Source organism: Ochotona princeps, chromosome 6, assembly GCF_030435755.1.
Source record: "Ochotona princeps isolate mOchPri1 chromosome 6, mOchPri1.hap1, whole genome shotgun sequence".
NCBI lineage: Eukaryota > Metazoa > Chordata > Mammalia > Lagomorpha > Ochotonidae > Ochotona > Ochotona princeps.
Window position 1 is genome coordinate 11,739,158 of NC_080837.1, and position 25,569 is coordinate 11,764,726.

The window sequence follows — 25,569 nt, forward strand, 5'->3', positions numbered from 1 at the left end:
ACCCGTCAACATGAGCTGGGACTGGGGGCAGGCTGGGTGGAGACAAGCTGTAGCACTCACTGGTGAATGCCAAGGTGAAACAGGCCATGCTGAATTGAGCCACAACACGCACTGGTAATGATGTGGTTTGGTAGCTGGGAGCAGCCTTCCCTCCCCTTCTCTCCCCTGTTAGATATAGGAAAAAAGGAAAGAAAAAGAAAGTTTAAAGTATGTGTCCCACCCACTTTCCCCCACGCCTCAACCCTCCCCACCCTATTCAGTGGTCCTCATGGGTGTGTATTCTTGCCAACTACGTAAGCAACATCAGAAATAAAATTAAGGCAAACAAAGAATGTACCACTGTTGTTAGATGATGCCTGCCTTGATGAAATTTAGGGGCTTTTATCCATGTGTTTGCCTACACTTGCACACACACACACACACAAGAACACACAGAAGCACACACATACATACACAGGCAAACATATACACACAGACTCACACATACAGATAGACATGAGCACACACACACGAGACGCGAGCATACACACGCACATGCGCTCACACACACATGATGGACCCTCATGGAGTCCTTGGCAGACTGGGTGTGGCCGGGCTTCACTTCTGCTTTTGCTGAGTCCTTGGTGTCAGGCCCAGCGACCTTTCCACCATTCGGTGATATGCCTAAACTCGCCCCTTTTCTTATCAGGACACATTACCATGGCAGAAGGGCAGGTGCAGGGCTTGGTGAGGCCCTGCCCCAGGAAACCGTGCCCCTGGTGCCTTAACCCTATCCTTGGCCATCCTGTGCACTCCAGGGTCTGGGCAGGGTGCAGCCTCCCAGACCCAGGCCAAGGGCTGGATCTGAGTGAGTTTGGGGACCGTGATCCTGGCCATCAAGGTCCCTTCTCTTTACTGAGCTTGATGGCCAGCTCCAGAGAGCCCAGCCCAATCCCGATGTCCCCAGCCCCTGGTGAAGGACCTGCTGCCCTCTGCCCTCACTGTTCCCGCTCATGTCCATGCTGGTTGCCCAGTCCTCAGAGCCCCTCTCTTCTTTGCCCTGGGTCTTGGGTGGGAAACAGGCTTGTACGATCTGACTGGGGTCCCAGACTACACTGACCGCTCTCTGCCCCTGGTGCCTGCTGCCTCACAGTGCTCCTTGCGCTTCCTGGAGGGTTGGTGTGGCCCTTCACCCTGGAAGTTGGGAGCACAGAGCCCAGGGGTGTGTGGGTGGCGGGGGCATGGGAGGCACAGGGCTCCCCTGCACCTGAGTCCCCTCTCCTCATTACTCCCCACCTCACTATATCCGTGCACCTCAAGGTTGGCACTGAGCCAGGTTTCACCCATTCTGAGGCCAGCCCCAGCACCCCCTACCCACCCCAGGGTAGGACCAAACACCTGGCTTTGGGCCTTGGCCCCTGGTACAAGTCTTCCCAAGATCCTTGCTTGCCTTCAGAGCCCAGGAGGCTTGGCAGCGCTCTCTACTGGCTGTGTCTGGAAGTGCAACAGCCTTAGAGGGATTTTGGTTCTGGCCTGGGTGCCCCTGGGGCAGGTCAGGAGGTTATCCCACTCTCCAGATGCAGAAAGGCAAGCTCCAGGTGATGCCGGCATGGCATGTTTGCCCTGGGATCCCTTGATGCCCAGCTACAATGTCTCTTCTTTTCCCTACTTTTACTTCTAAGGCTCAGGCTTACCCCAGCTTACCTAGATGGAGTAAAGAGACCTGCCTGTGACCCCCCCATCCCAGGTCTGAGGTGCTGGCCTGCCTACTTTGCATTCTCTGCTGGCTCCCAGGCCCTCAGAGCTTCTGGCACTTCCTCTGAAACTCTCCTGGGCCAAATCTCTCTCTTCCCTTCCCACCCCCTCCCTCCTCATCACCCCTCTGCTGCCTGTGACTTCCACTGCTGGGCACCCAACTGGCCCGTGGCTAGATAATCAGATTACCAAGGATCCAGAATAATCTATTCCATATGGCCTGCCAGCTCTGTGGCTCCAAGGGCTAAAGGTGTATGTCTGTAGGGGTGGGGGTGACAGGCAGTGGGCGGTACTTGGAGCTCCTGTGGTTGAACTAGGGTGTCTGGATGTAGCCTGGTGTCAGGCCCAGAGGGCTGAGTACTGCGGAAGGCCCCTCTCCCATGCCGGGTGGGGGTCCTGCTTTGGAGTTCTGGGAGGTTTCCTGTTTACACCCAGATTTTCCCACTCCATGCTCTAGAGGTATCCTCTGGCCTCCAGTTGCATAGCCAGGCTCGGTGGGGCCCAAGAGGAGAAGAGGGACAGCTCAGGTCCTCCAAAGAAGATGGGCAGGGTAAGGTGGGCAGGTCCCCGACATTGGCCCCAGCTCTACTTCCACTAATTGCTCCATTCCTGCGTTCTCCGAGGGCACCATGGTGCCAACTCACTGCATGAGCTTAACCCTGCCAGGCCTCAGGACACCCTGTGCAGCCGGAAGACCCTGTGCAGAACTGGGATGGAGAGAGCTACCCAGGGGACATCAGTGGCATAGGCCAGGCTCCTGGCAGATGATAGTCGCTCCCAAGGAGGGGACCTGCTGATGCCGGGCAGACTGGCAGGAGGGCAAGTTGCTTCCTTCTCCTGGGGGCCACTGGCTCCAGCCAGGTGGGGGATCAGGGCTGAGGGGCATCCTTACTCACACCTTTGATTAGCACTCCTCTGTCAGAGGGGCTGGTGGGAAATGAGGGCACGGAGGCCAGAGAGGGGAGCAGTGCCTGGGACCCAGTGGGAAGGCTAGGCCTGAGCTGGCAGGGGCACCTGTCCTGCCTGCCCCCCACCCCGGCCCAGGCTTGAACTCTTGCCTCTGCTCTGCTGGGGCTGCCCCCCAGCCTCGCTTCCCAGCCTTACACATTGGCAGGCCAGGGATGGCTCAGGAGGGCAGCAGGGGAGCAGGAGCCACTGGCTCGGCACTTGTCAAAACACAGGCCCCATGTGTGAAGTCCTCATCCCAGCGGGAGCCTGCTGCCCGGAGAACTCATTAACTCCACAGCTTCCCCAATGAGCCAGCAGAGAAGGACTCTGATAATGATCAAAGCAGGAGATGCAGGCTTTGGGGGGCCAGGTCTGAGGCTGGGGTGCTCCTGTTTCTCCCACCCCCCATGCAGCCCTTGCACCAGCAGAATAATTGCAGGGCAGTGGGAGAGGAAGGGGTTCTGGCACGTTGGCCTTGGGGACTTGGGGGTACAGTCTCGGCGACACACCCAAGAGCTTCCCATCACGCACCATTCACGGGTCCCTGTCTGGTGCTCAGGCAGAGCTGGGCTGCAGGTTAGCTGTCAAGTCAGGGTCTGTGGTCTTCAGGGCTGTGTGTTCAGTGTGAACCATGTGCTTCCTACACACAGACAGCCTCTCATCCAAACATGCCTTGCTGCTTTTGTACAGAATAAGAGACATTCATTTAAAAAGCTATTGGTTTGATTTTTTAAAAATATTTATTTATTTTTATTGGAAAGTCAGATATAAACAGAGGAGGACAGAGAGGAAGATCTTTCATCTGATGATTCACTCCCCAAGTGAGCGCCAACAGCCAGAGCTGAGCTGATCCAAAGCCAGGAGCCAGGAGCTTCTTCTAGGTCTCCCCTGTGGGTGCAGGGTCCCAAGACTTTGGGCTATCCTCAACTGCTTTCCTAGACCACAAACAGGGAGCTGGATGGGAAGTGGGACCACTGGGACACAAAACAGTACCCATATAAAATTCTGGCACATGCAAGGCAAGGACTTTAGCCAGTAGGCTACCGTGCCAGGCCTCCCCACCCCCCAAATTCTACTTATTTGAAAGGTGAGTTCCAGAGAAAAGGAGACACAGAGATAGCAAGCAGAGACCTTCCACCTGCTGGTCCACTCCTTGAATGACCTCAACGGCCAAGGCTGGGCCAAGCCTAACACAGGAGCCTGGAGCTCCATCCGGGTCTCCCACATGGGTGACAGAAGCTCACATATACTGGCTTCCCGGGTGCGTAAGTGGAGAACTGAATGGGAAGTGGAACCAGGATTCAAATTGGGATTCATATAGGAAACTGGTGTTATTGGGGTTGGCTTAACCCAATGTACAACCATGAAGGTCTCACAGATTCATTTCAAAGAAGCCAGGAGTGCCATTATCCCCCCAGAGCAGGCAGCTGGAAGAGCGAGGGCAAGACAGTAAAAAGCCATGGATCCCTACTGTGCCTGCAGAGCTCTCTGGAGCTACATGCATGCTGTATATGTTTTTTCTTTTTCTTTTTTAAAAAAATGGGCTAGCACAATGGCTGAATTGGCTAATCTTCCACCTGCTACATCCAGCATCCCTTATGGGCACAGGTTTGTGTCTTGGCCGCTCCATTTCCCATCCAGCTCCCTGCTTGTGGAAAGCAGTCGAGGACAGCCCAAACCCTTGGGACCCTGCACTCATGTGGGAGACCCAGAAGAAGCTCCCGGCTTCTGGCTTTGGATCAGCTTAGCTCTAGCTATTGCAGCCATTTGGGGAGTGAACCAGCAGATGGAAGATCTTTCTCTAACTCTTCTTTTCTCTGTAGATCTGCTTTTTTCAATAAAAATAAATCCTTTGAAAGATTTTTGTCTGAAACTCAGATTTACAGAGAGAGGACAGAGAAAGAAGCATTTTTTTCATCTCCTGGTTCATTTCACATATAGCAATGGCTGGAGCTAGATTGATCCCAAGACAGGAACCCAGGGAATCGGGTCATCCTCTGCTACTTTTCCCAGGTGCAGGGAGTTGGATCAGAAGAGGAGCAGCTGGGACATGAACCGTGGCCCATTTGGGATCCCAGCATTTGCAAGGTGAGGATTTAGCCATTCCTATATTTTCAAGTGTAACACAAAAGTAGCACACTGCACCATGTGGATTTTCTCAACTGCTGGCTACCCTGTGAAATCGGAACCAGGCAGGAACTGGGAATTCCAACACTCAGAAAGTCAGAAGTACTGGGACAACAGGGACCCTGACCTCTCAGGCTGCTTCTCCTTGTTCCTGCCCCCTCCAGCGCACAGCCCACTTTGCCGAGTCCCAGCGTTTACTCTCCCGGTCCTCATGGCACTGAGGAGGCCCCAGCCCTGGGCCGCCAGGCTGGCTCTGTCTTGGACTTGGAGCTCCAGGAGCGCTTCTCACAGGGTCCAGCAGGGGTGGATTTCGCCGACAGCCGCAGGCTAAGAAAAGGTCTCTGGGCTTGGTGCTCCTGGCTGTGGTCCCCAGGGCTGGGTGGGCAGCCCTTCTCATGGAGGTGCTCCGGGGCTGCTGTGGCAGGTGCACAGAGCAGTGGCTTAGCAATCCCAAGAGCAGCAACACCAGGGCAACAGGTAGCAAGGCACGCGGCCTTCACTGCTTCCACTGGGCTCCCTGTTGGTCTCATAGGGCCAGAAGGTGTGGGAGGGCGCAAAACGTCAGACTCTAGGCACCCAAAGAAACTGAGAGAATGCAATGCCACACACAATGCCACACACCTTATCCTTCAATGAAGCCACCCCGGTGGGACAGGCTGCCAGTACCAGTGGACATCCATTTGTGGACGTGCAGGTGGACAAGGGCATTGTCTACAGGGAGTTTATGTCCTTCCTCGCCCTGCGCACGTGGGTCCCACCCCTGCGGTGTGTGCTGCCGAGGCCTGGGCCGGAGCTGACAACCCCGCCTTGCTCCTGTTGTTAGTCAAAAGCTCGTATTTTCTCCAGTTACTACCTGTCACCTGCCCTTCTTAGATTGTTTTCTTTCTTCTGCTTTTTAAAAAAGATTTATTCATTTTTAAAATATGTACTTATTTTTATTTGAAAGACAGATTTTACAATGAGAAGGAAAGACAGGGGGAAAGATTTTCCATCCATTGGGTCACTCCTTCAGTGGCCGCAATGGCCGAAGCTGAGCACATCCAAAGCTAGGAGCCAGGATCCAGGAGCCAGGAGCTTCTTCAGGGTCTCCCACTCAGGTGTGGGATCCCAAGGCCTTGGGCCGTCCTCCACTGCTTTCCCAGGCCACAAGCAGGGAGCTGGATGGGAAGTGGAGCACCTGGTACATGAACTAATGTCCACATGGGCTGCTGACCACAGGCACAGGTTGAACTTGCTGTGCCAAGGCCAAGGCTCAGGTCTCTCTTCCTGAGCTTTATGGGGCTTAGAAAGTTACTCTTTAACTTTCCTTTTGTGCAGAATTGTCAATGACCCCTTGGAGTTCTGCCAGAAGTTTTTTTTCTCTGGCTCCCTCACACTTTCATTGGGCAAAAACCTGTTAGCTTGTTTCAAGCTAACAGGAGTCTTAAAGGTCAGTTAGGCCTCAGAGCTCAGCTGGTGGCAATTGTGCCAACAGGCCTGAGTGCCCATCCTGCCAGGCTGGGGTGTCCCCCTGCCAGCGACCTGGCCAGCTTAGGAGGGCTTCCTCGGAGGAGCCATGAGCTCCTGTTTGACCATCTGAAGCAGTTGTCCTTGGCCCGAAGAGGAGCCTGTGCCCTGTTACAGGAGCTGGATGTCTCCTGACCCCACTTTCGTGGGCCTGCACCACGGGAGGGTTACAGGAGACCAGGTGGGCGCCTCAGCCCCCACGCACTTGGGTTCAAAGAGTCAGCCGGCCTCTGAGCCTGCTTTGAAGTGCAGAGGCTGAGGTCGACTGGAAGAGGCCACTTCACACCTCCGGCTCCGCATAAACAGGCTGCAGCCCCTGAGAGGAGCCCCGGTGCCCGGCACTCTGCCAATCCTGGGTCCTCTCGAGTGCCTGGAGCCTGGTTCGGCCGCCGCCCTCTGACTGCGGCAGCCCTGAGCCCGCCCGGGCAGCCCACAGGTTGGCGGTCAGGCCCGGCGGGAACGCGGCTGGACCCTGCATGGGAGCGGCTGGGAGTCTCCGCCCGCGTGTCTTAGGGCCTGTGCCAGGCCAGACACGCACCACCAGCCGGTGCTTGCCGTGCCTTGGTGTGGCATGTCCTGAGTGGCAGGCGATGGAGCTGAGACGCTCGCCCCGGGTTAGTCCCTGCTGCAAACCATGTGGCCCCTACTAGCTCTCAGAACGATGCAATGTGTGAAGGAGAATGGGGAGGTCATGCCGGGGCCCCTCGCCCCGTCAGTGGAGATCTTCTGAGGGCCCTGCATCCGCGCTGTGTGCAGATCTGTCCCCTCTCCCGGCAGCTCTTCCCCAGCAACGTGCTAGCCTTGCTGGAGACCTAGATGCCGATGTCGCCTCCAGATGGGCACCCCCAGGCCTGGGGAGTCCACGGACAGCGGACGCCTGGCCTCTGGGCTGTGAGCACCGGTGGCGCTGCAGGCCTGAGCGCCTTTGAAGCCGGCCCTCACACTTGGAGGAGGGCACCACAGAGCCCTTGGCACAGGCGGCCACAGAGCTGAAGGCCTGTCCTCTACCGGATGGCACTGTCCAGCCCCTGCCTCGGTGGTGAAAGGACTTAGGGGGCGCGCTGTGCACAGCCCCGAGGACACGGGCCTGGTTTGCCTGCAGCCTGGCTGGGAGCCTCTGAGCAACAGCCAGCTGGGAAGAAGGGGTGCGTGGGCGGCCTTCCAGGCGACTGCAGTTGGAGGCAGTCTGGTGGGGCGCTGGATACGCCCAAAACAGCATCTGGGTTGTTACACTGCGCTGAGGTTACAGGGAGTTCCTGCCCTTGGGTTTCTGCTGGCTCCCCTGCTACCAGGCACCAGCTCCAAGGGGCCCAGAGCCCTCTGTCCCTTGTGGTCCAGCTTCCTGGTCTCTTCCCGTGTGGCCCAGGGACATGAGTAACCTCAGGGAGCCCAGACCTGGCCAGGGAGAGCCCAGGGCCCCCTGGCTGACCTGCAGGTTGTTCCCGCTCCTCGGGTGTGTTGATGACACAGGCTTTGGTGTTTGTTTTCTGTGAGTGCTTTATCAAGATGCCACATAGCACAAAGTCACTCTCTCAGAGGCACCATTGGGGAGTGGGGGTACCACGGCTGCTTACTTCACAGCGTCTCTGTCAGCCCTCCCCCCCAAAGAGCCCCATTCCCCGCTCCTCCAGGAGCATCACTCCCTGCCCAGTCTCCTGTTTGGACGGTTCACCCCATGTGGCTAGTGGCTGGTGGCTGGCCACATCCAGCACGCCCCAGGCCTTCCCGTCTGCTGACCCACTTACACACTGTCCCCTCAGGAGCGACAGGACCCTGCTCCTGCAGACTGGGACCCCAGCAGGGCACACCCCGGCTGCTGCAGGGAATGGGTTAAGCTAAGCCCTGTGGGGCTGGGGGTCCTCTCACCTCCTCAGTCACCCTCTCCCCACCCCCACACTTCCTTCCATATCACGGTTCTCCCTCACCCACCCCAGAGCCCTAACTTGGGGGAAGTATCATCCTGGAGCTACCCAGCTAGGAAAGTCTATTTGCATGGCAAAGGTGGAGTTTAAGGATGGGGAATTAACGTTATTAGCAAGTCTTTTCACAGATAAGAGGGTTCATTGGCCTGACCTTCTCCCTGCCAGGCGCCCACTGTTTATTAGCACCTGGGTGTGAATTCTTATTAACGGGGTCCTGCTAATAGCGGAGGCGACCCAGGCTTGGGAACACCTCCCACTGCTCCAGCAGCCCCGCCCCGCCTTCCTATGACAGCGACAGTGACAGGAACACGCCATGGTGTCAGGGTTCGAGGAGCCTCCCTCGGAAGGCTAAGGGAGAAGCGACTGAATGAGACGCCAGCCTACTCGCCCAGCGGCAGCCGCGGGGTGGTGCCTGTCACAGCCCGGCGTCAGCTCTCTGCAGAATCAGGGTGACCGGCCACATCTCTGTGATTCCAGCTCGGGAGCGGCAAAGGGGCGGCCAGCTGAAGGGTGAGGGTGTTCGCAAAGGGCTTGGTTGGGGCAAGAGTCTGGCATGGCTGGGGTTCAGCCTGGGGCCCAAGGAAGGGTCCCATGGGTCCTGCCCACCCTGTGCTCCCCACAGCCTCCACGTCCTATTCTTCAGAGCAGGACACTGGCAGTCTTGGCTTTCACAGCTGGGTACCTAAGGCTCTGCCTTTGCAATCTATTTCCAAGCCCTTGCAAGGGGGGGTGGCTATGTGCTGTAAGGCCCATCTTACTGATGGGTTGAGGGATTTGTCCCAAAGCAGGTGCCTGGCTAAGGGGTGGGGACCACCAGGCTTTGAGCAGAGTCCTGGGAAGTGTGTGTGTGTGTGTGTGTGTGTGGGCAGGTGGCTCAGAGGGGACGCCATGCTAGTGTCATCCTGAAATAGCTGTGCTGGAGTCGCTGTAGATGCTGATGCAAATGAGGCTGCTAAAGTTAATTGCTGCTTTTTCAAGAATTAATGCAAGGGATCAGGGGAAGAGGGGGCCACCGTTGTCTATGGTAGCATGGTTAGGGAGCTGGGATGGGTTTCCAGCAAGTGAGTAACTGCTGTCCTCTGGTTGCACATGGTTGCCCCCTCCCCCGCCCCCTACCAGACTCTAAGGCCCAGATCCGGGAGTGCTCTGTCTGCACCCCCAAGTGCGGGCCCTGCACTTGCACAGCCCTGGGAACTGTGTCTTCTTAAGTCTTGTACCTGGCCACTCACTGGGCCCCACTGGTCCTCACTGTCCCAGTGGCTCTATCGCCCTGGGGCAGGTGTGGGGACCACTGACTTGGCCGTCTCACCTGGAGAGGAGAGCCTTGGCAGCACCCCATGTGGACCTCTCGTGCCTCTGGCGAGCTCTGGCTCACAGGGACGTGCAGAGGGGCCTGGTTTGGCAGCGAAGACTTTGAGTCCCCAGGCCAGCTCTGTTAGGAAAGACATGGACACCTTCCTCCAGGTGGCCCTGTCACTCTCTGTCAGTCCCTGGTTGCTGGCTGCTGGCTGCTGGCTGAGGTTTGGGGCTGTGAGCAGCACACTGAACTGCCGAGAAAGGGGCCTAAGGTGTAGGTGTAGCCAGTGGCCAGCACACAGGGCCAGGCTGGCAGGGGCAGCAGCCAGGAGGGAGACTCCGGTGTTACTACTACAAGGCTCATCTCCCTGACCCACCACATCTGTTGCTTGCAGAAGGTGGTTCTGACATGGAGTTAGGTAGCAGCAGTGAGCTTGTTTTTTGCCTGACAAAAAACTTCACTTGGGGGCATTTTCAGTGAGTCAGAGTTGATGCCATAGAGAGGTGTCATGTCCACGAGGAGGAGTGTGAAGGTGACCCAGGGGAGGAGGTGGTCCACCTCGGGCACTAACCAAGCCCTCATCCTCAGCCCCAGGCCTCACCTGGAAGCCCAGCTTAGGAAGCTCTTCCAGGAAGCCAACATGGAGCAGGGAAGAGTGAGGAGACAGCCCAGGCAGCAGGCCAGGAGTGTGACTCACTAAGAAGCAGGAAAGTGGCTCTCCTAGGTCCATGACACAAATGGTCCCCCAAGATTGAAACCGTTAACTGGAGGAGGGCTGGCGTTATGGCACAGTGGGTTGTGCTGCTGCCTGTAACACCCACATCATGTGAGAATGCCAGTAGCTGCACTTCCTATCTGAGTCCCTGCTGATACATCTAGGAAAGTAGCACAAGATGGTCCAGGCCCTTGGGTCCCTGCACCCATGTGGATGCTGTGGATGGAATTCCAGGGTCCTGACTTTGGCCTGACCTGCCCCCCAGCATTGTAGCCTGTTAGGTAAGATTTTCTCTTTGTTTCACCCTTTCTCTTTGTTTCTGCTTTTCAAATATAAAAAAGTTACTATTATCATTTTTTTTAAAGATTCATTTATTTTTATTGGAAAGGCAGATTTACAGGGAAAAAGAGAGACAGAGAGAAAGATCTTTCATCTGCTGATTCACTCTCCAAGTACCTGCAACGGTCAGAGCTAAGCCAATCTGAAGCCAGGAGCCAAGAGCCAGGAGCTTTTTCTGGGTCCCACACAGGTGCAGGGATCTAAATGGGAAGTGGAGCAGCTGGGATACGAATTGGCGTCCATATGGGATCCTAGCATGTCCGAGGCGAGGATTTTAGCAACTAGGCTACGGCACCAGGCCCCATTATCATTATTTTTAAGAAACCATTAGATGGGCCCTGCTAGGGTCTGGACGATCAGCACGATGGATACACACCACAGCAACACTAGAGTTCGTAAGCAAAGCCGCCGTTTATTTAGGTGATGCATCTGCTCAACCAGGGCCCTGAGTGGGACCTCCGCCACCTCTGGTTCTGTGAGTGGCTTGAGCTGCGGCTGTTCGTCACAGGGTCTCTCTTGTTCCCGGTCACTTTCGGTTGTCCCGCTGCAGAAGCAAGGAATACCTCCGCAGACGGCTCCAGTGTTCGTGCTCCTGGATCTGCTTCTGTTTCTTCTCCAGCATCTGGAAGCTGAGGCCACAGAGCCAGGCATGAGGCACCTGCCACACCTCCCAGCCCCCAGCACGCAGGCTCCCAGTGCAGGGCACAGTCCTGCCTGCGTGTGCAGGCCAGGCCGGGCCAGAGCAGGAACATGGCCAGCTTTCACTGACGGAGTCGCAGGGCGGGGTGAGAGTGAACTGAGGACCTTAAAGTCTGTGTGCAAGCGAAGTGTGGTAGCTGCATGCCAGGGAGCATTGTGGGGCCTCGCACAGGAAACCCTGACGCCTTAGTGTAGCATGGTTGGATGCGGAGGACACCATGCCGAGTCACAAAGAGGCAAGTCTGCTTTTCTGACCACATTTCAGCGAGATTTTTGCAAAATGTAAGTTTTGGGTGATTTGGCATCTGCTTTCTAACCATCCAGTGGGGAAGATGATGGTAACAGGAAACAAGAGGATGGCCACGGAGCACCCGGCAGATGTCCAGTAAAGGCTGCTGCAGGTTAGTAAGCAGCAGTGAGGCTGCTGGGATGGGAGCCCTGCTTAGCAGGTGGCCGTGTGGGAGGCAGTCGAACAGTCAGGACCAGGACAAAGTCTCAAAGACCAAAGCAGTGGCTTTGCCCAGGATGCTTCAGTGTCCTGCAGTCTTAGCCTGGCTTGCCCAGTCACGCCACCAGGGGGCGCAAGAGTCAGCTTCTGGTGTCAGCCTGCACCTCAATGTGATGAGGCTCTTCCCGGAACACGGACAAGGCCAGCATCCCACACTTCACACCCCCTTTTAGCTAAACAAGCAATCATCAGAGAAGAACATAGGATGGGGCACAGCACTGGTGTGGCTACTTAAACTGGAGTCTGGAGGCCCGTGCAACCAGTTTCAGACAGATTTATAGCTGGCCTTTAAAAATATTATTTAAGGAGTGGGAAAGAGCAGAGAGTTGCAAGCGAGTGCATGAGAGAGGCAAAGAATGAGCACAGGCACTCTTATCTGGCAGTTCTTTCCTAAGATACCTGTCAGGGCCCATGGCCGGGAGCTGGTCTCTCCCATGGGTGGCAGGGACCCCGTCACTGCACTCTTTATGACTGCCTGCCACGGTTGAAATCACCAGGAAATTGGAGCCAGGAGCTGGCCGTGGGACCCAGGCACTCCAAGATGGGAGACAGGTCCCTTACCCACTAGGTCCACCCTTTCCCCTATTTGGCTCTGAACTTGCTGCCTGCACTTGGGCGCTGGAGCTGACCACGCCCTGACTTTTGGGAGCCTCAAGTTCCAAGACTGAGAATCTGCCCAGCCCCTTTTATTATGACACAGGGGTGTCAGTACTGCTGTGCAGTGGTGGGCAGTGGGCTGGCCTACTGAGCTGGAAGTCTTCACTAACTTAGTATTTAATTCAGCCTTCCTGGGATGCTTTTTGTAGCATCCAGGACCTAAAAAAGGGTGTGTGTGTGCCATGAGAACACGGATTCTGAGCTGCAAGTGCAACTTGTGGAGGGGCCAGGAAATTCCCAGGTGGCTTCATACCTGCGGAAGCACTGCCCCCTACCTTCATACAGGTACCACGTCAGGAGAGGAGTACACTTACGCTTCCTCGCTCACAGAGCATGGCTGGAGCCTGCTCAGAGCCTGCCTATGGGAACATCAGGGGAAATGCATCCAAACAGCATGAAAGGTGGGTGGGGGAGTGGCTGCCTGAGAACACAGGGTGAAATGTGCAGCAAGGCTCCCGGGATGGTGCCTGCTTGCCTGTTTGCTGACATGGGAACAAGCTGACATTGGCCCCCAGGGAGCAGAAGCTGGCGGGTGGAAGCGCCCTGCCAGGGGAGAGCAGTTGGAGCCCAGGGTGCCACTGCCAGCCAGGACAGAGGTGGTAGGCGACGGCTGCCATGTGCAAGGCAGTCCCACTTGGGCCCAGCCACCCCTGCGGGTGCAGCATTGAAGAAGAAGGGGACAGTGCCCTGTTCATGGGCAGCTGGTCCTGCCGGGAAGCCCACTGAGTACTTGAAATGCCTTCTTGTCAGTATGGAGCACAGGGGGCCCTGGGAGTTCCCCATCAGAAGCAGGGGGCACAGGAGAAACAGGGGGCCCTGGGACTGCTCCCTGATACTCTGGGAGAACACACTATCCAGAAGAACCTGGCGCGAAGTGGACTAGGTGTGAGGCCACTGCAGGCTAACAGCCTAGACCTGTGCACACCTGTGGCTGTCCAATCTCTAAGTGATTCCAGGAGAGGGCCATGCTGCGAGAGGCAATGGGATCTGGACAGGCCCACCTTTGGGGGCCCAGGGATGATACTCAAGGGGGTCAGAATGTCACCCCAGAACTTCATTAAAAGGTCAGCTGATGTCACACAGGGTCAGCGCAGAAGCCCATCTGGTGGGTGGAGGCGTCCCATTCTGCAGGGAACGTGGAGAAGGAGCCTGCATCCCTTGGTGTCATGAATGTTCTGCCTTGTCATGATGAGAGGTCTGGCTGGCCAGAGCCCACAAGGCCAAGGCCTTGGGGCGCTGGGAGCAGTGCCCAGGAGGCCAGATGCAGAGCAGCGGCCTACAGCAGGCGCCTGGCCACCCTGGCTGGTAACCTTCCGTCCATTGCCACAGGCCCTGTGCCTGGCAGTTTCACCCAGTTTGGGAGCCAAGGACACTATTTTGGATACAAGAAGTAAACAGGGGGAAAGAACTCAATGGGGAGCAGGTCCCTTGGGACACCCTGCCTCCGGATGGCCAAATGGCCATGAGGTCTGGGCTGTGGGTGGACAGGGCCCCCCAATGCCCTCTCAAAATACAGCAACTGGGAGTGTTTCCACTGCTGGGGGTCCCTCTGGGGAGGCCTGGTCACTGCCTCTAGAGCAGGCAGAACGGCAGAGCCCCAGGTCATCCTGGGGGGTGCCACAGGCAAGGGACTGGAGTCTCACAATCAAGGCCAAGCAGATGTCAGGGCCAACCTAAGGCAACCAGGAACCTGGCCAGCACCTACCACCACTGTGGGCCTCTCTTCACTCCCCAAAGCTACCCCACAACCTCCTGGGCTCATTCAGCCCCTAGCCTGCCCTATGGATCGGGTCAGTTGGGCTGACTAGCAGAGGCTCCTGCGGGGGTCAGGGACCAGCTCTCTGCACCCCACCCTTCCTAGGCAGGGGCTGGCACTGGGATCCAGGATGAAGCTGGGAGGGAGACAGACATGGCAAGGGACCCATGTCCCAGACTGGGAGATGTTCTTGTCCATCCCTCAGGGTTCCACAGAGAAGGAAGTGGGTTGGCACAAATAGCATATTTGTAAATGGAGTTTTCTCAAAATTAAAAAAGAAATCATTCCGTTAATACTTTGCAGTGACCCAAAGCCAGATTCTACAATGTGAACGTGAGGGTGGGTGTTTGGTGTGGGGGTCCAGGCATCAGGTTAGACCCTGAGGTCTGATAGCACAGTGCCCAGCTTTGCTTCTGCTTTCGTACCTGCAGACATGTTCCCAGGGAGGCATCAAGTGACGGTCCCTGTTCCCCACGTGGGAGACCTGGATGGAAATTCTGACCCAGCCCTGGCTGCTGTGAACACTGGTGGTGTGTGTGTGTGTGTGTGTGAGAGAGAGAGAGAGAGAGAGAGAGAGAGAGAGAGAGAGAGAGAGAGAGAACCAGTAAATGGAACATCTCTTTCTTCTTTCAAATAAAGCGAAAACAAGTACTTTTTAAAAATTCACTTTCCATGTGCTTTCGGAAGGCCCCTCATGTTAATGGCAGGGCTGACAACTTCTGGCTGGCTTATGCACATTTTCATTTTTGTATTTTCCTGTTTTCCCAAATGTCTGCAAGTTCTTATGGAACTCACAAACAACAAACACCTTTCTCAACAAGAGATCATTATTCTGATGTGGTACTTCTATGTTTGAAGAGTAAGCTATGGGCTAAACAGTTAGGAGCTTGCCTCCTGGCTCAGTTGCCTTGGGTGAGGGTAAGCCTGCGGCCAGGTGTTGGCCATGGTGCGTCCCAGCAAAGCAGCCTGCTGGCCCAGGGGTGAGGCGAGGCTTTCCAGGCCAGAGTGGACAGAAGTAGAAGCAAGTTCAATAAACAAGGTCTCGGGCTTCCATCAAGAGCACCAGGAAGCTGCAGGCCAAGGCTTCCCCAGGAGAATTCCTCACAGCCACGACCCAACAGCATGCCAGAGTTGACATTTCCACCCGTTGGAAAGGTTTATTGATTTACTTCCATTCATTTAAAAAGGGGAGAGAGAGAGAGATCGATTCCATCCACTGCTTCATTGCCTGAATGTCCACAGCAGCAGGGGCTGGCCCAGTGCAAAGCCAGAGGCCAAGAACACCTGGGTCTCCCATGTGGGTGCCAGGAACCCAGCACTGGAGCCATCACTACTGCCTCCCAGGGTGCGCATGAGCAGGGAGCTGGATTGGCAATGCAGGTGCAACTCAACACAAGCACTCTGATACAGGACGTGGGAATCCCGGCCTCACATCTATACGAGCACCTGCCCTCTCCCTCCTCATGCACGCTGTAGAAAAGTTGCAAACACGGAGAACACGCAGAAAACCGCCTCTCCTTCCATCCCCTGGGCAGAACCAGTGTTGCTACTGGTGGACATACTTTCACAAACTCAATCAGGACGCTCAACGTCTTACAAACACTTCTCAACTTTCTATTTTGAAAAACTTCAAACCCAGAAAACAGCACTGTACTCCCCCCTCAGCCTCTCAGCAGCCTATAGCCCTCCAGCTGGGTGTCTGCATGGTCTCCTGAGCCACTTGCAAGTAAGTGTGGGCATCATGGCACGCTGCCCACTGGGGCTGGGGAACCTTTATCTGCCCACAGCCACCTGGGTCTTTATAACATTATCTGCAGACCACACAAAATGATTAACTTAAAACATAGCCTGCTGCAGACTTACAAACTTTCAAGTCCTGCTTGCAGGCGCTCTGGCAGGGCCAGACCACATGAGTTCCCAGGCTTTATCCGGCTCCCAGGCAGGACGCTGCCAGTCCTGCACCTTCCAGGACCTCTCCAGCCAGGGGGCAGCAGGTGCAATTTGCCGTGAGGAAGGGCTTATGCCCACCAACCTCAGCTCGGTGTCCACTCTCCCTGGGGGCTACTGTCCTGTCCCGAGGAGTGGGCATGCTTCTGTGAGATACCGAGAGCCATGCAACCAAACCACGCAACACAGCAGGGACATGATGGGAGCAGGTAGCACGAGTGGAGATGGACAGCAGAGAGGTGATGCCACCTGGTGGTGACATTTTGGCTGCAAGCAGGGGACACAGCAGCATCCAGACCGGGCCACTTTAAGTATGTCACACCTCCCGTCGTCACAGACAAAGCACGGACACTCTCGGGGTACTAGCACGTCCTCCCAGGCGCTCAGTCCACTGCAGTGATGTTTTGGAGCGAGTGAGCAAGCTGATCCCTGAGAGGTCACGTGCAAGAGAATTCAAACCAGAAGCTCTAACCATTCCCCTTTGCTTCACCGGGGGGACGGGGCTAGTGGAAGGAGGGGGCATGACGGTGACTCGGAGGTCACATGACACGAGGACACTTGCCACAGTCATCCTGCTCTATAGTGGCGGTGTAGGACAAGGATCCAGGGCTCCCCGCACAACCCCATTCCAGCCCAAGCGTGCAGTGGATCATCGTGGGAGTCATCCACAAAGATGGACTTAAAATGGATCGAACGGTTTGGTCTGGAGACCAACACCCCCATTAGGATACCCACGGCCCAGGTACCCGGGTGTGAGTCCCAGCTGCACCCCTGATCCCACCCTCCTGCTAAGGTGAGGTGTGGACAGGGACCTGGATTGAGTCCTTGGCTCCAAGGCTTCTGCCTGTCCCTTTTGCTGCTGTCATGGACATCTGGGGAGTGAACCAGCAGATGAGAACTCTCTCTTTCCTGTCTGTCAAACAAATAAATATATGCCTAAATGCAAATCGTTTTGACAATTGAAAAGATGGTCTGGACAGGAAGATGCCATCTTTTCCACCAGCCGGAACTGTTGACCCGTGGCCACCCGCCCAACGGCCAGTCCCTCAAGTGCGGCTCCTGGGCTGGGGCAGGTGGCGCCCGCCCGCTGCTCTTACCTCTTCCGCAGCAGCAGCTCACACCTGCGCTCCAGCGGCAGCGCCTCGGGAAAGGCCAAGGTCTCGCTCAGATCCTCTGGAGGGGTGACGGAAGTTTTGGAAAGATTTTCCAGGAGTGGGTAGGCCTCAAAGTTAAAGTAGAACACAGAATTTCGGGTGTCGCCCGCCTCCTCCACGGATTTGGATTTCGTTACATCTGAACAGTCTCCTGCAGTGAAACCAGCACAGCACACACTCTGTGAAGTGGCTGCTCCCCCAGTGGGGACCCCGGCTGAGCTGGGAGGGTCAGAAGGAGCCCAGAGGGGAGAGTTTGTTGGTATTTCCGCAGGTCCCCAAGGTGTGTGTTTCGACCTGGAGGGGAGCCAGAGTGGGGAGGGGGCAGGATGGGGTCATTCTGTGTGGGGCTGGAGAAATCGGGGGGGAAATGGTGGCAGCCCCCAGGTCTGGGCCCTTGTGTACCTTGCAGCAGGAAAAACGGAAGCTGTAGAGACACGAGAAACGTGGGCTTCCAGGGCCCCGTCACGTGAGGGGGTCTGGGCGGGGCAAAGGCACAGACGATCTCTGGCTTGGCCACGTTCATAAGGGATATGGAGCCGTTCCTGGTGAAGATGAGCACCTGGAGGGAGAGTGATGCGAGCCGGGATGGCGCCAGACTTGGCCTCCAGCAAGACAGGGGAGCAGGACACCCAGTGAGGTTCAGATAGCGCTCCACTGTCTCTGGTTAACCCCACCCCGCGAGAGTTGCTGTGGGAGCTGCAGAGACAGGTGCCAACATCCTGCACCTCACACACCCCTCCCCTGCATTGCTTCCCCTTGGCTTTCTTTTTCTTTATTTTCTGGTTCTCTGCAGCACCACGCCGCCCAGGGCACCTTGCTCAATTCCACAGCTTCCCCCAGCTCCTGGTTCCCAGGAGGGATTCCAGCCTGAATTCTTCCTCTGGACCAACCACGTGTCCTTGGAAAGCCTTCCTCCACCTCCAGCCTCCTCCAGGGGCCTATGTACCCTCACCGCTGTCTACAGGTGAGGTGGGAGGGCTTTCAGGGGGCTGGGTGGTCTCCCGCATTGGCTGCAGGGCCTCGCTCTCCTCGACCTCCCCACCTCCCCTGGGTGTCCCCCCTGGTGAGTGCTCCTCCCCAGGTGAATGGTGGGAGTTGCGCCCTGGGGAGTGTGCCAGAAATATGGCTTCAGCACCAGATTCTCTCAGAGCCCTTCACTGGAGGTGGGGGGCAGGGTCTTGCAACCCCCTCTCCCAGGAACCCCAGCCTTTCTCTCCAGGGCTGTGATCTGCTCATCAGCAAGCTTGGTGGGGATGAGGAAGTCTCCACTCGCCAGCCCTTCTCAGTAGAATGGAGGAGGATGCCCACCCACCTCACTGCATCCTTGGCTTCAAGCCCCAGCAGGAGCAGAGGGCGTCTGCCCTGTGCACCCAGCCCTGTCCAAGCAACCCCCAGCCTGTCACTGCGCCCACAGTGTTCCGCTCGGCTGCCACCTGCTCCCCGCCCCTCACAGTCTACAGGGATAGTCAGCAGTCGCTCTCTGCTCCACACATAGATTGCTAACAGCATCTCAGCTATTCCCACATTGTAGGGAAGCTGCTGTTCCCAGGGGAACTGTGAGCTCCATGAAGACGGCTGGCACTTGCTTTTTTACATCTGTCCACCTCAAAGCTAACTTGACACGGAAGTGTTACAGCAAAGGTGACCCCTTGCACAGAAGCAAATGAGAGGCCCACAGTACCTACCATGCCAGGCAGGGCTCGGACCGGGGCCACGGCACAGATGGCTTCATCCAGGTGCTTTTCAGGCCTGTAAGACACAAAGCACAGAGATCTTCCAACCTCACGGAGTTTTCCAGAAGTTCTGTGCCTCTTCCCATACCCTGAGGAACTCCTGAGTGTGCCTACTAGAAATCCCTTGATGGGACAGCTACCAGCAACTGTGGAGAACTGTACAAATAAACACAACACAGCAAAGGGAACAGAAGCTGGAGCCATAGGCATCAACAGCCTGACTCACATAACAATGTTGCAAAGCAAGTTACAGAACAAACAGCACTGAAAAGCAAGATGGAGAATATGGAGGACTTCTCATTTTTAAGTTTGTTTTTTTTTTTTTTTTGGCAGAGTTATAGAAAGTGAGAGGGAGATAAAGACATTAATTTTCCATCCCCAAATGGCTGCAAAGGACAGGGTTGATCCAGGTCGAAGCTAAGAGTCAGGAGATTCTTCCATGTCTCCCATGTAGGTGCAGGGGCCCAATCACTTGGGCCATCCTCTGTTGCTTTCCCAGGCACCCTAACAGGGAGCTGGATCAGAAATGGAGCAGCCAGGACTCAAGCCAGTGCCCATATGGGATGCCACGATCACATGCAACAACTTTATCCACTGTGCCAAAGTGCTAACCCGTCATATACAAGTTTTCTAAATACACAAGCTGAAATGTATCATTTCTGAAAATGTATCAGAAAGCTCATGGAAATGTAAAACTAAAGGGCTATTTTTCTTGCAGTAATATCTAAACTTCAAGTGTAGTGTTTTTTTTTTCATAATATACATTTCCATGAACTTTTTGAAGACTCCTGGTAAATGTGATTTTTTATTTAATTAACTTGCTTTAATTTTTATTGTTTTTAAAGATCTATTTATTTGGGGCCCAGCGGCATGGCCTTGCGGCTAAAGTCCTCGCCTTGAAAGTCCCGGGATCCCATATGGGCGCTGGTTCTAATCCTGGCAGCTCCACTTCCCATCCAGCTCCCTGCTTGTGGCCTGGGAAAGCAGTCGAGGACGGCCCAAAGCTTTGGGACCCTGCACCTGCATGGGAGACCCGGAAGAGGTTCCTGGTCCTGGCATCGGATTGGCGCATACCAGCCCGTTGTGGCTCACTTGGGGAGTGAAACATCGGATGGAAGATCTTCCTCTCTGTCTCTCCTCCTCTCTGTATATCCGGCTTTCCAATAATAATAAAATCCTTAAAAAAAAAAAAAAGATCTATTTATTTGAAAGGCACCATGCCAGAGAGGGAGAGACAGAGAGAGAGAAGCATCTTCTCACTGCTGTTTCCCTCCCCAGATGGCCACAACAGCCAGGGCTGGACCAGTCTTCCGCCTGGAGGTCTGCGAGCAGGAGCCCAGGTACTTGGGCCGTCATCATCATCAGCCACCTTCCCTGATACAGTAGCAGGAAGCAGAAGAGCAGCTGGGTCTGGCTCCAGTGCTCTGACACGGGATGCTGGCATTGCAAGGGCAGCTTCACCTACTGTGCCACGATGCCAGCCTCAACTTTAAGAATTTTGGGGCCGAGTATGTGATGAGCAGAACCAGGATGGACTGCAACACCCATGGGTTCCAGTGGAAGTCGAGGCTCAAGACGGAACCAACCCAGCAATTGCAACCACCAGCTGAACAGGGAGATGGACTGTGCCAGGTCCTGTACTTGCTAGTACATATAGGATTCTGGTCTGGGAACACCTCAGAGTTTCTTTGGGGATCCCCTCAACCGAAATGGCTGACTTAGAACCTTAACCAAGAAAAGATGGAAGTCAACCACCACAGCTATATGTTGGCAGCGAAACACTGGACAAAGGAAGACTCTATGATGGACTATGTCAATCAGTAGATTATCCAACAGTGGCAAGACTGGCAGCAATGCATAACTGGTGAACTACCGGGACCACTTGAGCAAGGATCTCAGAGCATGCCCTACATCCGGGACCTGGGGTGGGTGGGAGACTGGGTGGGGCTTCTCCTCAATATTCCCTGTAGCCCTTGTAACTTTTTACCCTAATCAACAATGTAAAGATTGCCAAAATACAATAAAAATAGAAAAAAAAGAATTTTTGAAGATTATTCACGTATTTGAAAGGCAGAGTGAAAGAGAGAGGGAGAGACAGAGCTCTTCGCCTGCTGGTTCACTCCCTCAAATGGCTGCAACAACCAGGACTGGGTCAGTTTGAGGTCATGAACCAGGAATTCCATCCAGTCCTTCCAAGTGGGTGGCAGGACCCCAAGTCCTTAGGCCATTATTCACTTCCTCCTGGGCAGGTTAGCAGGGAGCTGGATGGGAAATGTAGCTGAGACTCAAACCAGGCACTGCCATATGGGATGCAGGACACCTTGATACCTTAAGTGACAGTGTAACCCACAGTGCCACAGCACTCAACCTCTTGGTAGTTAGTCCTTATAGGAAGACCTGGGGAAATGGGAGGTGGGAAGATGGCTGCCATGGTGTTTGCCAGGGAATGCCATCATACGCTGGTCTCTCCTGCCACAGTTGTCATGGTCACAGGTGTGCTCTGCCCAAAGGGATGTTTGCAAAGGTACAGACCGGAAAAGCATCCTTTATGCTAGGGACCCCAGGGCCGTCTTGTCCTAACCTGGCCTTATTGCAAGGAGGTGCCCCAGCCAACGGCTGCCAGGCATGGGGGAGGCCATCTTAGCTCTCTGTTGCCTGGGCACCCATCATTGCTGACTTGCAAAATGCAGAATTGAGTTACATGGGGGATGGGGTTTGCTGTGTGGCAGTAACTAACGAGGTGGTTCTCAGTGGGATGGAATGAGAGGGTGCAGCCAGGAAAAGGTGTGTGTGTGTGGGCGGGAGCCTTGGTGGAACTGGAGTGGACCTCATTCCTGTTTGTCATACCTAAGAGGGAAGTTCAAAATACTTGTGGTAAAAAGCTCATGATTTTGGTGCAAAAAAAATTTGACAGCCACGTAAGCAGGGAGAGGGGAAGTCATCTTCAGAACTGTTTGGCATCCCCCAGGAACAAAAAGAAATAGCAAATTTGGGAGCAATGAGTTCACCCAGTTTTCCCGAAATCTTGATCCTTCCTACCCTGATCAATCATGTAATCATTATTTAAAAATAAAATTTATATATAAAAAAATACCTTGTACTGGGGCTGGCACTGTGGCGTAGCCAGTAAATCTGCTGTCTGCAGTGCCAATATCCCATGCGGGTCCTGGTTTGAGTCCCGGCTGCTCCCCTTCTGACCCAGATTCCTGCTAATGTCCCAGGAAACAGCCAGAGCACCCAGTGTTTGGGACCCTGCACCCATTTGGGGGATCCAGAGGAAACTCTTGGCTCCTGGCTTAGGACTTTTGGGGGAGTGAACCAATAGATGGAAGATTTCTTTCTTTTTGTCTCTCCTCTCTCTGTAACTAATTTTCAAATAAATAAATAAAGTGTAAAAAAGTTTGGCATCAAAAAATAATTATTAATCAACTTATTGAATTCCCTATGCATGCATAAATCTTTAAACATTTTTACAAAAGAAAGTGCTGTCCTTGGGGGAAATGGAGAAGGTACTGCTGCAGGAATGAGACTCTTCTTAGTCCTCCAGGATGTACAAGACGTCACTGGAGCATCACACAGTCGGTAGAAAGATCTGGTCCAATCGATGAAGTTGTGACCTTGGGATGCTTGTGAGGGGAGGTGGGCAGTGATGGTGACCAGGCCAGGGCAGCCAGCTCTCCCGGCACACCCTGACTGCCTGCTGCCGCCAAGCCACCCACCTCTCGACGAGCACACGGACGGTGGGTCCCTGGGTCCCTTTGGCGGACACTAGGTAGAGGGACGCGTCTGTGCACAGCACCACACATGACATTTGGGACTTCACTGGAGTCTTGGGGTACACGTTCTGTCCTTCATGGACCAGGAAGTACTTGAGGAAATACACGCTTTCGCAGACAGATCCCTCAGGAAGAGCAACGACCCCAAAGCAGAATCCTGGAGGAAGTGACCACATGAGCAGGTCAGAAAGGGGTTGGGGAGGGGCCTGTGGGCAGCAAGCTGCCCGGCAGAGTGGAAGCAACCAGGAGGGGCCCCTCATGGGGAGTCTGCTGCATGTGGAGTGAAGCTGGGGATGGGAGAGTCAGGGCCACAGCCGAGGGCCAGGTCAGCCAGACACTGAACTGCAACTGACCCCGAAGGCAAGGGCATGCATGCATGTGCAGCCAGACAGGAGGGTCCCAGGATCCCAGAAAGTAAGGAGAGATGTTGTTGAGGGCTTGGGGAGCTCTGGCCATTCTGCTGGCCCAATGGCACAAGGCCCGGTGCCAGAGGCACCTATGTGCTTGGCAGGGTGCTCCCTGAGAACCATAATCTCTGGTCCGCTCCCTGGGAAGGAGTCCAGGGAAGGCGGCCACTTCTACTTGTCTCAGACGGCAAACCGCTAAGGTCTGGGACTTCCTTTCTAAAGACACCACTGATTTCTGCACCTGTCAGGCTGAGTCCGGGGACCCCACCAGGGTGCCGCCCACCTGGTCTCTCAGTTGTTGCCAGCTGCAGTGAAAGTGGCAATAGCGGGAAAGAACTGCCTACTTTGAGAGTGTGGAGGCTTGGAGGAGCAGCTGGAGCCAGGCTGGAGGACGCCTCAGCACTACACGTGAGTGTGATGGCACTGTTCGCCCTTCCAGGACCCAGCTGGGGACCAGACACACAACATGTACTTAGTGAATGCATGGGCAAGGGGAACTGCCGGGATATGGTGGCCAATACATACTGATAAGTTGGAAGGAGGGAAGGAAGGAGGGAGGAGGGAGAGAAATTAGGGAACACAGGGCGAACTCCCCAGGGTGGCTCTAAGAACACAGAGGATTGGGGCTGGCAGAAATTCTGGAGTTCATGACCAGCCAGGAGTGAGGCAGACGCTGGCAGGGCTGTGGGGAACTGGTGGGGGTGTTGCGGAGAGCTTACCTACAGCCAGGTCCCAGAGTGAGAGCACGCCATCCTCGCAGGCCAGCACCAGGTAGGAGGAGGAGCAGCTGAGCTGGGAGACTGTGATGGGGGCAGCGCAGGGCCACACGCCCTCATGGTCTAGGAGGAAGACACACTCACCAGGCCTGCCCTGACCCCCAGACATCTGCTCAGCAAGTCTCTGCGACTCCTAGTAGCCTGTGCAGGGCTCCGCTCCTGCCTGGCTGCACCACCACCCACTTTGCATAATCTCAGCTCCTCCCCTGGGAAGACACAGGTAAGTCGCAATGCACCTGTGCCAGTATTAACCAGGACTTCCTGGGTGCTGGAAGCTTTGCCAGGCACTTGACAGAACTCATAAGGGGTCCGGGAAGGAGGTCTTGCCAGTTTGCTCCCATGGGGCTCCTGGGGAGTAAATGATTTTTTTTTTTTTTTTTTTTTTGCCCAAGCCACACAGCCAGCCAGTACAGAGTAGAAACTAGAAAGAAGGAGGCTGCTGTGGATGGGTGGAAGGAAAAGAGCTAATCCCTGGTGACCCCTGTGTCACTTCTGAAGTTTAAACCAAACCAAGTGTGTAGCCTTGGATAGCCTTGGAGGGAGCCTGCCCATGCCACCCACTCCATGAGTCTGTAAAACTATAACCTGCTCAGTGCTGTGCACTGAGCCAGTCAGAGATGCTCTGGGTTTAGCTAGTCACAGCAAACACAGGCAACAGGAGTGCTCGACCAGGTAGTTCCTTCAGATGAGAGCCGGGGGTTGGGGCGGAAAGCGGGGGCCCTGACCTTGCACAGTCTACAGACCCACAGGGTGGGCACCAAGGTTGCTAGCATCCTTTTTCTTCTTGCTACTGAAGAAGTTCCACAGACGTGACCCTGGGCTGTGGCTCCATCAGACCTGCTGTCCTTCAGAAATGTGACAGACCTCTGAGGTCATGCCACAGCCACAGAGCCCCTGCTTGGGCCTGCATAGCTCTGCTCCCCTACAGCGACGCTGGCGTGTCAGCCCCATGCTCTCAGGGAGAGCCCCCTCAGCAGCAGAGTACCCGTTTTATCCTTCAGAGTTCTGTTCAGTGAGTAGAGGAAGAAATTGTGACTTCCAGTCCAGTGCACGCCAAGGACACAGGCTACTCCTGGGGAAAGGGAAGACATGGGTGTCAGGTAACAAGTACAGGGGTCCAGGAAGCAGCTGCTCTGTAGTCTGACGTGGCCTGTACTAACAGACAATAGCTTGTTCTGATGGGTGAGCTTTCCAACAAGGACTGGGCACCAGCAGGAGGGCAGGTGCCCTCTGGCTGCCTCCACATCTTCTAAAAAATTTATGTCCATTTGGCTGTCCATGTTTTCAATAGCAGCCTGTATGGAGGTTTCGCCCTGAAGACGAGACCAGACTCCATGGGTCAGGGTGTTGATGTTGGGGGACCACAGATGCAAACAGAGACCCAGAAGTTGTGGCTCTGTCCCCTCCCACCAGGCAAGTGCACATGCCAGGGAAAGGTCTCTATGCTGGGTACCCAGGCAACCCCTCACCCCACCCGGCACACTCATTTACCTGAGGCAAAGGAGCTCCTGGCTTCCATGGGCACAGCAAATATGGGGCTGGGAAGGAAGAAGTGGAATGTAGCCAGA

General features: G+C 55.2%; 1 protein-coding gene across 1 annotated transcript in view; it reads right to left on the reverse strand.

Annotated features, from left to right (window-relative positions):
- Positions 1-11,055: 11,055 nt before the first annotated feature.
- Positions 11,056-25,569, reverse strand: part of WDR93 (WD repeat domain 93) — a 36,764-nt gene continuing 22,250 nt past the window's right edge. The window contains exons 9-16 of the mRNA XM_004578315.2: positions 25,493-25,569; positions 24,987-25,073; positions 23,945-24,064; positions 22,762-22,975; positions 18,995-19,058; positions 17,712-17,868; positions 17,253-17,460; positions 11,056-11,217 (exon numbers count right to left, since the gene is read on the reverse strand). Of these exons, the coding sequence (XP_004578372.2) occupies positions 11,115-11,217; positions 17,253-17,460; positions 17,712-17,868; positions 18,995-19,058; positions 22,762-22,975; positions 23,945-24,064; positions 24,987-25,073; positions 25,493-25,569 (1,030 nt within the window). The 3' untranslated portion in view covers positions 11,056-11,114. The remainder of the gene's footprint in view (positions 11,218-17,252; positions 17,461-17,711; positions 17,869-18,994; positions 19,059-22,761; positions 22,976-23,944; positions 24,065-24,986; positions 25,074-25,492) is intronic.